Source organism: Homalodisca vitripennis, chromosome 3 (assembly GCF_021130785.1).
Source record: "Homalodisca vitripennis isolate AUS2020 chromosome 3, UT_GWSS_2.1, whole genome shotgun sequence".
Classification (NCBI taxonomy): Eukaryota; Metazoa; Arthropoda; class Insecta; order Hemiptera; family Cicadellidae; genus Homalodisca; species Homalodisca vitripennis.
The window spans coordinates 172282126-172295596 of NC_060209.1; the positions used below are offsets into that span (position 1 = coordinate 172282126).

The window sequence follows — 13471 nt, forward strand, 5'->3', positions numbered from 1 at the left end:
CGCTTCTACTGAGGTTGACTGACATGCTCCAGCTGCAAAACTGCTGGTACTTTTGTAAAAACTGGGTTTTCAGCCTCACCCAATAATGCCAAAAGCATTTTTTTTCCCCACTCACGTAGTTTAATTTTTTTATTTCCTGTAGCTTTCACACATCAGATTTTCTTTTTTATTTTTGTTTTCATATTTTGGAGCATTTTGTTCATTTGAGTAGCATTTACTTCATTTCCTGTAGTTTGGGAATACGTAGAACACAAGGTTTCCCACGCTTTCTTCTTTTCTAATAAGACTTTGGGAACCCTTGACTTTTCCAACAACACAGTATTTTCTGATAATATTTTTTACAAATAGCTCCCTATCCGCAACCAATTTCTTATCAACGTCTCCTTCATCTTCAGATGATGTCATGATACCTATAAACAGGATAAGCAAGAGAACACGAGTGGGTAACAGGAACACGACTCAGAACGGCACGTGAGTTGTCTGTATGGCCTGCGCCGCACTTCACCGCTGCAGACTGGAAGAGTGCGGAGTGGGGGAAACAAGTCTGAACATGAAAAGTAGCTGCATCTACACTAGAGTTGTATCTACCCGTAGTTGTATCTCCAATTTTTATAGAATAGGGTAGTTGCAACTACGGAGTGTTAGCGCGTGTTTTATCACTCCAGTTTGAGATAAAGCTATCACTACACTGTAGTAGTGTCTACTATGAAGTTGCTACGTTTTAATCACTTCACTCCTTACCTTTGCCTATATGTATCTTCTATCTATTAAGTTGGTGTAAAGAAACAGCAACCTTCTTCAATTTCAACAGATACGTTTAATGACTACTTTGTTAGTGTAGGTGAATCTGTTGCTAAGGATGGTCCAAACAGTAGTGGCAATTCTGTGAAGCATAGTCATATTGACTATATGAATAATGTCAACGAAATAAAATCTAATCCAGATGCTAGACAGGCCTGGGATCCAGCGTCAGAGGCAGAGGTGTTGCATATAACTTCTAACTTGAAAGGTTCTATTAGTCAGGACTACTATGGCCTCTCAAACAAGATGATAAAGTGTATAATGCCAGCAATTGTATCTCCTGTTACATATTTAATAAATAAAATTTTAGATCAAGGAATATTTCCTGAAAGTTTAAAAGTTACTAAAGTTATCCCAGTTCAAAAGAAGAAGAATGTAGATGAACTTGCTAATTTTAGACCAATTGCTCTGGTACCAATCTTTTCTAAAATTATTGAGCACTTTATCAAAAGACGACTATATTCTTTTTTTGTACAAAATAATTACTTTACGAATGCACAATTTGGTTTTTTTAGCTGGTAAGTCTACCATTGATGCAGTTGAAAAGGTTGTTACTGAAGTTCTCAAGGCATTTGAAAAAAATTCTTTCTTGGCTTTGACTCTGTTAGATTTGAGAAAAGCTTTTGATATTATATCGCACAAAATACTGCTTAAAAAGCTCTCTAAGTATGGTGTAATGGGCAAAGAATTAAACCTTATACGTTCGTACCTTGTGAACAGAAAACAGGTGGTTGTAATGGGGGATCAGGTGTCTCGTATGCGGGAAGTGGTTAGAGGTGTTCCCCAAGGGTCTGTTTTGGGGCCACTCCTATTTGTCATTATGATTAATGATCTTCCATCCAACCTCCCCCATCAGTCTGTCCTCTTTGCAGATGATACATCAGCACTGGTTAAGGGTTACTCTCTGGATTATGTGAAACGTGAATCTGCTCTATTAGTGGAAAGGGCTGGTGACTGGTTCTCAGCAAATGAGTTAATACTTAATGATGATAAGTCAGAACAAATCATCTTTACATTAAGGAAAGTAGATGGAGAGTTAGTCAATCAGCATGTCAAGTTGCTCGGTATTCATCTAGACTCAAAACTTAGTTGGCATTATCATACTGAGCAGCTAATTACTAAACTATCTAGAGTGTTATACTTATTGTTTAAGCTTAAGTATAATGTTGATTCTGATTGTTTGCGTATGGCCTATTTTGCATTTTTTAATTGTCACTTGAACTATGGCATATTGCTATGGGGAAATAGTCCTGGAGCTAACGATGTATTTTTATGCCAAAAAAGGGCAATTCGAGTTATGGCTGGTATAAGTCAGATAGAAAGTTGTAAGCCATATTTTATTAGTTTTAAGATTTTAACTGTACCTAGCTTGTATATATTGTGTAATTTATTATATGTTAAAAAACATTTATCTGATTTTGTTGAACGCAATGTGTATCATAGCCACTATACTAGGAACTGTGATAATCTTAATTTACCAAGTACCAGACTCCAAAAAGTGATAAACAGTCATAAATATATGCAAATTAAATTGTATAATAGTTTACCTGAATATGTAAAAAAATTAAGTATTAATGTATTCAAAACAATAATTACAAGTTTTTTGGTGAGGACTGCACCATATTCTATTGAAGATTTTTATCATTATTGTAGTTATGACAATTTGTATACTGCATAGTATATTTAGTATTAGTATGACAATGTCTATTGCTTGTAATATAGCCTAATGACAAATAAAGATTTGAATTTGAATTTGAATTATAGACGTGTTCGCAACACTTCCGTCATTTCATAACTGGATACTTATTAATAACTTATAGCAGAACTCTTTGTTTTCTTTCATGTACTCAGTAAAGTTTTCAGCAACTCTGCCCTTAATATCACCCCACACTAACTCAATTGGGCCCTATCATGCAGATCTGAATCTGCATGATAGGGCAGCAGACAAAGTACAAGGTGTCCAGCATCAATAAAAAATGTATCAACAGATAATTGTTTTGTCACAGGAGCAGATTTTCCAAACACTATCAGTTATGCCTTTGTCAAAGTTGGGGGTTAACTCAATACCTTGCTGGGTGATCCAGTCTTGGATTTCGGCCTTGAACGTCCCATTGTTTGGTATTTTGTTGTCTTTCTTGTTATGGTAGCTTGCATTGTCCATAGATACCACACTTTTCAGGGAGAATTGGAATTAGACATTGGTTGGCCCACTTTGAAAAATGTTTGTAGTCCATATCATAGTGATATTCTTAAAACACATTGATTTCCCCCCCCCCCTTCTTATTGGCAGGCTGCCATATTCTTAAGGCATTTGGAACCAATCCTGCTTCATCTCCAGCGTTGAATTATTAGAAGTCTTGGGTCCTTACTAAAGTCTTTCGTTATCCCGATTTCGGATTGTAACTACCAACACTTAAGAGTAATATTATGCAACTTGTTAACATACGTTTTGTCTATGTGCACTATATTTTTATTCTCATGTCTCAGTTTTTTAATATCGCTTAAATAGTTTACTCGCCAGCCTGCTACATGAGTCAGTTCTATTAATATTTTACACATTGAGTTCTGAGCCATTTGAATCCCATATTTTTCAATAAATTTCTTAGGTATTCTTTACCACAATTTAGAATATTTTCTTCCTCTGACAGAGCTTTCAGTTTAGCCAATGTAGGTGTCTTTTTCAGTGCATAAAAATCATGTACTGTTCTTCTTATGATGCATTTTGTAAAATCATCAACAACAATTTTTTTTATTCCTACTGCTTTTTTTGGTAGTAGGAGTGCTAAAAGTCAAACTTCCCCTTACCAGAAATTGTTTTCCTTCTGTTGCTATTTTTTTTATTTTTAATTAAGGACTCAAGCGACACGAGTCGTGTTGCTTGCAGCCTCAAGTATGTCGTATTTTAAATTGTACTGTTCCATTTTATCTTTAAGTGTTTGTAGACATTATACACAATTTCGCGAGACTGTCCGTATAGTGGATGCCCCGAAAAACACCCAGATTTAGATGTAGATGCCATCGAGTATATGTATATGCAAGCTAAGCGACACTTGTTTAGGCCTACACACAACAAAACAATACGGCTAGAGAATAGGTAAGTAGCTGCAGTGTAAAAAAAAGGCGTGTGCGAGAAATGAACGTGACATGAAGATACTCTTCCTACTCAAGAATCTTTATTGTCGGCGCACAATAACTGCATTGACAATGTCATCAGATGGTTTATACATATACACAGTATAACACCAACATTAAAGAATAAAATAATACATACTAAATACTTATGGTAAATAGTACAAGTCACCAAGCATAAAAACTAAAAGAATAAATTGTCTACATTACAAGAAAGCATTTCGTCTACTGTATAAAAAGCTTTTTGTCTTAACCATTTGAGGAAAGCATTTTTAAATTTTGTGCAAGGAACATCTTTGGCCGTTAAAGGTAGCTTATTAAATAATTTTACACCAACATAAAAGTATGTGTGCTGGGTCTTAGTTAGCCTAGCGTATTCTAAGTCAATAAGGTCTCGATATCTGGTGGAATAATCATGACTAGAGTTTCTAAGACTAAGTGTTTCAAGATTTTCTTTAACAAACATTAAACTTTGAAATATAAACATATAAGGTACAGTAAGAATATTATGTTCTTTAAAAAAAGGTTTACATGAGTCACTAAAGGCTATATTGAAAATTGTGCGTAAAGCTCTCTTTTGGCATAGAAAAACCTCCTTAGCACCAGTTGAATTACCCCAGAGGAGAGTTCCATACAGAAGATGTGAGTGGAAAAGTGCAAAGTACGCTTTTAATAGCAATGTGAAGCTAGTACAAGTTTTGAGTTTTTTTAACAGAAAAATTACTCTGGATAAACGGGTACAAAGAATATCTGTGTGATTTTTCCAGGTAAGCTTAGTGTCCAGGTTGATTCCAATTAGCTTAACAGAGTTATGTATAGAGTTATTTCTTAAACATAAAATTAATATGTTCAGTCTTATCTTCGTTAATTTTTAAGCCATTAGCGGAAAACCAGAGGTCAGACCTTTCCTTCATGTAGCCAATCATAGCCGAGTTAATTTCAGAGAGCAAGTTAGAGCACATCAAGGTAGTGTCGTCAGCGTAGAGTACACTTTTATTAGGCACAAATTTGGGAAGATCATTAATGAAGACCGTGAATAAGAAGGGACCCAGAACAGAGCCCTGGGGGACCCCGCTTATAACCTGCTTAAGGTCCGACCTCTGATCACCTATTTTAACAAACTGGTACCTATTACTAATATACGACATAAATAGTGAAAGCTCATTGCCCTCAATTCCATAGTTATTTAGTTTTCTGATAAGCTCTTGGTGGGTCACAATGTCAAATGCCTTGGTTAGATCTAAGAGTAAGGCACTAACTTCTTCTTTTTTTCAAAACTATAAATAATGTATGACACCACACTTTCAACAGCCTTAATAGTGGATAAATTATGTCTAAAACCAAATTGTGCTGACAGAAGTAATTGATTTTGTTCAAAGTAATGTTCAATGTGACATTTAATAATACTTTCAAATAATTTAGATATAACTGGTACCAAGGCGATAGGTCGATAATTATTTACATTAGTTCTGTCTCCCTTTTTATATATAGGCACAGTTACTGTTGCTTTTAAGCATTGCGGAAAGACTCCGGTATAAAACATCCAGTTTATAAGATAAGTTAAAGGATAAAATATTTCCCTAATTATTTCTTTAAGTATAAAATTAGATAGTCCAAATACATCCTCAGCCCTGGAGTTACTTAGCCTAATAACAGTTTTTAAAATATCAACAGGATTTACAGTATGCCATTTAAAAGGCAGAGCCTTTGGATTGTTTACACCGGATGACTCCAGCATGTCACTTGCACTAGCTAAATTTAGACTAACATTATCATTAGGCCTATTGACATAATTACAAATATTGATAAAATAATTATTAAAATCACTGACAGATATGGGGGGTTTAGTCTGGCATTTCTTAGGGGTGCGCCTTGTTTCATTATTAATCACAGTCCAAGCTGCTTTGCACATGTTTTTTGACCCTAATATAAATTCATCATTAGCATTCTTTTTTGCTATGTCTATTTGGGCACGATAAAACTTTTTAATCCTTTTGTGGACCTCCAATAAATCAGGATTAAGTTTACACTTATCATGACTTACATCTAGTAGTAACTTGATTTTAGTTAAAAAAAGGTGTGTACCAATTTTTGGACTTCAAGATCTTATTGCTAGGATTCTTATTTTTAACTTTTTTCAAAGGACAGCACTCATTAAAATAGTGAGACACAATCTCCATAAAATTATTAAAGGCTACATCAAAGTTTTCAGCAGCTACAATTACTTTATTCCAATCAATATTACTTAGCCTACATTTTAAATTCTCAACATTAAAATCGTTTAAAACTCTAACACTAATGTTTGACTGTACAGATTTATTGGTAGGTAGAGAAGAGTTGCGCAAAGAAGTACAAGAAAGGTTAAGTCTCAAAAGCAAGCCTAAATGATCAGATATATGACATTGTACTGTATCACAGCTAAACATTGTCGGATGCAGGTTGGATATAAAATTATCCAAACATGAGTCCCCTCTAGTGGGAAGGTTATTGAGGCAAAAACAGTCAAAAGATTTCAGCATATTAATAAACTTAACTGACATTGAGCAACGTTTCCTGAGATCAATGTTTATATCACCAGCTATAACAATCTTAAAATTACGGTACTTAACATTATTGCTAACAAAATCAAGAAGTTGAGTTAGTTTATCAACAAAAAGTTCAATGGAAGAGTCAGGGGTACGGTATACAGACACAATCAATAAACTTATACTTAAAAAAACAATCATTACAGCTTCAAATAGTTTTGTTTCACAAATAAAATCAACATTTACGACCGAAAAAGAGTGTTCAAAAGTCTCCCGTACAAAAACTCCTCACCACTGCTCCCTACACTCCCCCCGCCGGAGGGGGGCCCCTCCTGCACGGTGCTGCTCAGATATTTGCTTCTTCACAGGTTTCTTTAAGAGCGGTTTATCAATAACCATAGCACATTTAGCAGACTTGTTGAAATGTTGTCCATGATATGTACAATTATGACTAAAAAAGTCTGTTACAACAATCTAAATCACAAGTTTGAGCTGAGAACATTGTTTCATAAGCCTACCATTTAAGCAGTGAATTCCAAATATTTTCTGTGGTAAACCATATCTGAAAGGCAACTTACAATATGGAAATTCGTCCTATTACTAACATTTATTACTATCCTATTATAACTGATCTATCTGTATTAAACTCTTTTACTATATATACATGGTTATCCTCCATAGAATCATTACAGCTTATCTTTACATAATTAACCATCCTATTACTAACATTTACTGATCTATCTGTATTAGACCCATTTACAATATTTACATGACTGTCCTCACTACAGTTATTACTACCAGCAACAAATACTGCATGATCAACTTTATCGAAGTTGGTTGTCAGTTCATCCAAGTTTTTTGTAATGAAGTTGAAGGTCCTACTGGAGTTTGCCACCACTCCTACTTCATAGTTGTGTCTCAGTTCTCTCTCCAGCATGGGCAGAATGTTTCTTTCTTGACTATCGGAAACTACTAGAAGTTTCTTCTTTTTACCTTTATCCCGCTTATTAAATAGATGACTCGGCCTATTCAAGAATCAAGAAGTTTTTATTGTCTTTAAACACAAACTGTGTAATTGACAAAGTCATAGGTGTATAATTACTCTGTTCATACTTAGTAACAATTACAGTTATATATTGTTTAACGTACAATATAATCACAAATTAACAATAAAATATTACAAAATAACAATGGCCTAATTAAAATATATTATAAACTTTGTTCTACAGATACACGTTTAGACAAGACAGCAAAGTGATTTTTGATTAAAATACTAATACTAAAATAAAATTTAAAATAACAACAAAGACATATAACAGCCATTAAAACAAGACAAACATATAATTAAAAATTCAGACGTGAAAAACTTAATGTACTACTATCACAAGCCAAAAATTTGTCAATGAAGTAAAAAATATCCTTCAACCATCTATCTATTACTTTTTTGAACTGTTTCAAGGGCACATCCCTTGCATTTTTAGGCAGTTTATTAAATGATTTAATTTTCATACATATATGACTACTTCTGGTTTTTTCCTAGTAAAATAATCATGAGTCTGTTTTCTTGTAGGAAGGGTATTTAAAGATTCCTTAACATCGATTAAGCAGCAATAAATATACAGATTTGGATGAGTCATTATTTTAAATTCTTTGAAAATTGATAAAGATGACTCTATCAGAAACATTCTTGATTGCTCTTAAAGCCTTTTTTTGCCATGTGAAAGCATTTTGTGCACTACAACAGTTGCCCCATAGAGTTATTCCATATCTTATGTGGGAATGGAAAAATGCATAATAAGCAGTTAACAACTTATCTGCAGTAATACAGTTTCTTAGTTTCCTAAGAAGAAACACAACTCTGGACAATTTTTTACATAGTTGCTCCACATGGCAATCCTAACTCAACCTACTGTCAAGATGTATACCTAATAACTTAACATACTGTTTTGATATATTTGTAAATTGTATGGTTGAATGAAAAATGTTATTTTTTCTGTTTTTTTTTTTTTTTTTTTTTTTTTTTTTTTTTTTTTATTTACTATAAAGAAATTTTTAGCAAACCATTCTAAGGCCCTTTCAAAAGCTTGGCTCTCTTCTTTTATTAATACATCCAGATGGTGATTACTGTTGAGAAGTGTAGTATCATCTGCATACAGTATTGTTGTGCAAGGAATGTTAGTAGCCAAATCATTGACAGCAATTATAAAAAATAGGGGGCCAAGGACAAATCCTTGTGGAACACCACTTTCTATCATTTTTAAACTAGATCTGTCATTCCCCTGGACAACCATTTGCTCTCTATTAGTCAAGTATGACTGCAGCAGCCTTAGCTCTCTGTCCGTGATACCATAAACAAACAATTTTTTTAACAAAAGCTCGTGACAAATGCAATCAAAGGTTTTTATTAAATCAATTAATAATGCAGAGTCTGGATTAAGAATATTGTGCTTTTTAAGAAAAGGTAATAAATAGCCTATTAAGTATTAATCTTTCAAGTAAATTTAAAAAAAATTGTTCTATATTTTTTTGGGGTTTAATATTAGAGTATTTCATTAAATTTGGGAAATGACCCGAAGGAAAGAATAATTAAAAATATAAGCTAAATTTGGTTATGGAACTAGTTCATGTGAGATTGTTTTCACCAAAAACATTGGAATTTCATCCCAACAAGCTGATTTTTTTGTTTTTAACTAGTGAAATAACGTTCATTATTTAATTAGGTGTCATTGGGTCCAGGAAGAGGGTCACAATACCTTACAGAACCATACGTTGCTCCAACAGAATCTGAGCGTAGACTACATCTATTTGGAACATTAATAAAATGGTTATTCATCAAGTTTACTGCCATACATCCCATCTTGATTATACCATCATTATCTTTAATTTCTATTTTAATTTATGAATTATCTGTCTTCCCTAATTCTCTGTTGACTATTTGCCAAGAAGCTTTAGAGACATTATTGGTTCTAGAAATTTGATTGTCATTACATTGTTTCTTAGCTGAAAGAATAAGTTTCCTCAGATGTTTTTTATATAAGTTATATCTGTCTAATAAGTTTTACTTTTCTGTTGCTTTTTAGCTGTATGTTAAGCTTTCTTTTATAGCACATACATTTACTATTTCATATGTTACACAGTTCTTTTTTAAAGAGTTGATTTTTTTAGAAAACATTACTTTTGAAAGTGAATATTTTAACAACAAAATGTGTTTAAAAATTCTTTGTACAGTCTTCTCCCTGTAGACTCTGACAAAATGTAAGATGTTACTAGTAGAAAAATGCCTTCTCTGTATTTTTAAGGTTCTATTAACCCTCGCGATAGTAATATTGTTGGGAGCACTGATTATATTGTCCGTCCGGGTAGTTACGATTATGTAAGAGAAGCAGATAGATATTGGTGTCCTCAGTTTAATTGTGGTATTCACAAGAAGTGTTTTCCATACTTAGATCACTACTCAGGAGTCCAAAAGCCAGGGATGAAGAGGATGAGGCCCAATAGTCAGAAAAACCGGGTGTTCATAGTTTCAATATTGTTCATATAGATTGAATATTTTTTATGAATTGAATCTTATATGTATAGTTTTTCTGAGTACACATAAAAAAGTGAACAAAATGGTTATTTCATATTTTTTATTGTTATTTGTAATAAGATACAAGTTGTGAGAACTTGAAAAACTTTTTATACAAAAGTAAATTTTAACAGTCAACAGAGTACAACTGGTCATCAGATTAGGCTAAGTTCACTTGTACTATTATTTTCTGATTTTAGAATACACAGAATAATATTGTATGTAACACAATTTATTATAATACAATTTTTGGTTGTTTAAACAAAATTTAACATGCACACATTTAATTAAAATAGGCCCTTCACCATGTGTAAAAACACATTACCCGGAGGGTTAATATTATTAAAAAGCTTCAAATTTTCCACAAGATTTAAATGATCTGAAATCCCTGGATCCATTACAAATACATCTGCATACTTGACATTGAAGAAAATATGGTCAGTACAGGTTCTTGAACTTCATGTTTCTCTAGTAGGCCTGTTCAGACAAGGAATTAGTATACATGCGTTATATTCAGTGACTGCTTTGAGTATTTGTCACTAACCAAGGTATTTATTATTAATTCACCACCCAGAACAATTATTTTATTTTTACTCATTTTCTTGTTTTGTTAAAGTTGCCTCAAGAAGAAGTTCTAATTATTGTTATAAATTGATCATAGTTTTTTATGTCTGGTATTCTATAAATATGTAAACATTGTTTTGGAATATAAGTTCAATAACCAAAACCTCAAAAACTGTTTCAATTGTTAAGTGTTTATATTCTGATAATTTATGTATGGCAATAATTCACCACTTAAATTACTAGAACCACCATAGCCATGGGCAATCCAGAAGTAACCAACCATAAATATAACAAAGGCCACTATTGCTCAAATAATTTTTAAACTCCTTCTTAAGCCAGTGTTTTGTGTTCTGTTAAAAATAATACTTTATAACCTGGTGATGATTGTGACACAAATATACTTAATTTTAATTCCTCTAACTTATTAGGAACTCCCTTGATATTGTAATTTATTACTAAAACATTATTACATGTAATACTGTTTGTAAAATTTGCTATGACTCAGCTGGGCTTTTGTCACCAAAACCCTGAAAATTTTAAAGAGATGTGTCGGCTGGATTATCAATAGGCTCAATGGTGTTGGAGTTTTCACTTACAAGTAGACTTTTGGGACCTATGTTTCTTTTTCTTTAGTCGCTTTTAATAATATGTACCCAAAATTTAACCCTTTGAGTGCCACAGCATTTTTCCCAAGTCATACGCATAAATTGCCGGAACATTTCCTTCTGTTTTGCAATCGTGTGGGGAAAAAACTATATTCAACCGATTTGAATAATTTTTTTTATAGTTTGTGAGTTATAAAACAAGGTATTTTTTCCATATAATATTATAATTTTATTTTTATTTACACAAAAAGAATATAGGTTATAACAAAAAACTAAAAAATGAAAAAAAATACATTTCAAGTTTGAACCAAAAAATTATATATACAATATTTTTTTTATTTTTTTTAGCTATACCATATGAAAGAGCATGAAAAACTGAACAAAAATCATGCATAATATGCTGTGTTACAGTAATATTTAACCAGATACTGCAATATATACAAAATACAACAAAAAGCAATTTTTGTTCAAGTTTGTCAAAAGTTTAGAAACAATATTATAACTATTCTATTTCACTCAATGAAGTAAGACGACTGTAAAATACTAATTATATAAAAAGTATATAAAAATATACACAGGCCTACAATATAACCTTACTTCACCTAAAATCAATAGTTTGATTGGAACTTGCGTTTTACTTCATCACCAATCCAACAATAAAATATACATCACTAAACAAATAAACACGAAAAAAGAAGTTTATAAATGCATTGTAAGTTTTACTGAACACAATTGCAGAATAGCAATAACAACAGTTTTCAGCATAAACACACGAAACTAGCACAATGTAAACACCCAACGAACCAAACTGTGTAGTTAATGGCAACAAGTAGCAGCTGACCAACTATTGCGTCATCTGTTTGTTTCTGATGGCAAATAACTACAAGGAGGCGGTGAACAATAAAAATCAATCACAATCGATTGTTCGAAACTTGTAGATTGCCGTGAAATAAGTTATTTGTCAAAACAAAAATGAATTATATGTGATATTAATTAAATACAAATCGTCTACTGGGTAGATGCCGGCAATTTATGCACATTTCACAACATCTACTATGTAGACGCTGCGGCACTCAAAGGGTTAAAATTGCCTTGTTTATTTAAATGTAAGCCATGTCTTGTGGTACGACCTATACAATGTAAGGTTACCCATACGCTCCATATTTTTTGTGCTGTCAACCAACTTAATGTTTTATTGATATTGACATATTTTATTGACATTTTTAATTTCCTTAATGCTATTGTTCAGCACTACATTATATCATTTCCAATTGGCACTTCACAAATTTAATCATAATCAAATTTTATTAAAAAATGTGCTCTCTAGCCATGACCATGTGCTTCCGGGATGCACAAAAGGCCCTTGAGTGCATGGCAATAAGCCGCACCATAGAAGAAGAAGAAGATATGACCACCAACACACGTCCTTTTTCTTTAACCAATCAGGCAAGAAGAAGGCTAGCAATCCGCTACAACTGCCGGGTCAACAGATTGGAAGTTGTGAACCTTTCAGCCTTCAACCCAAAATAATACGTTATACCTTAATTTTCGTTAATATCGCTAATGGATTTAAAATTTCTTAAAATCACATTAAATAACTCAAATTGGTTCTATTATAAAGTATCTTATCTTTTGCTTTATTAATTATTTTAGTCTGGCAAGTAATAATCAGCTGTTTGTGATACACAACAACTTCCATTTACCGGTCGGACTGTTTGTTACTAGCTCTTTTTTCATTTGACTAGCACTACTTGGATAATGCTTTAGATCAAAGAATGTTCATGTAGAGAATAATGTATATATGCTTTTTCCATACCTCTTTGATTGAATAGAAACTCTTTGGTTATATGTATAGATCTAAATATTGTGTTCAAGGAACTTTGTGAAACAACAGAAGACGTTGAGTTGTGAGGTATCACGAGCCCCGGTGAAGCCGATGCACAAAGTCACGGAGGACACGGAAGCTCTGAGACAGCTATTGACGTCCGTTTCTAGTGCCCTTCAAAAGAACAGAGTGGTAGCCAATAAACTGAAGACGGACACAACAAAGGTTTGTTGCATCACCCTTTATAACTTCCCTTAGTGTGTAGAATAATTATTTTCATTATCTTTGGTCACATATATTAATGATTATCACACAGTACAGTATAATACAAAATATGAAATGTAATTATACTATACAGTAACAAATAAATCAATATAATGGAGTTTCGAAGGACCTGTCAGAATGTAATGATAGTCCCACCAAACAAGGTAAATTCATCAAATGTGTTCTGTCA

The 13471-nt window shown here is 32.8% G+C and overlaps 1 protein-coding gene across 1 annotated transcript in view; it reads left to right on the plus strand.

The window, feature by feature from the left end:
- LOC124357787 (nucleoporin p58/p45-like) overlaps positions 1 to 13471 on the plus strand; it is a 49606-nt gene that overhangs the window by 27080 nt on the left and 9055 nt on the right. Inside the window, exon 7 of the mRNA XM_046809841.1 lies at positions 13068 to 13242. Coding sequence (XP_046665797.1) covers positions 13068 to 13242 — 175 coding nt within the window. The remainder of the gene's footprint in view (positions 1 to 13067; positions 13243 to 13471) is intronic.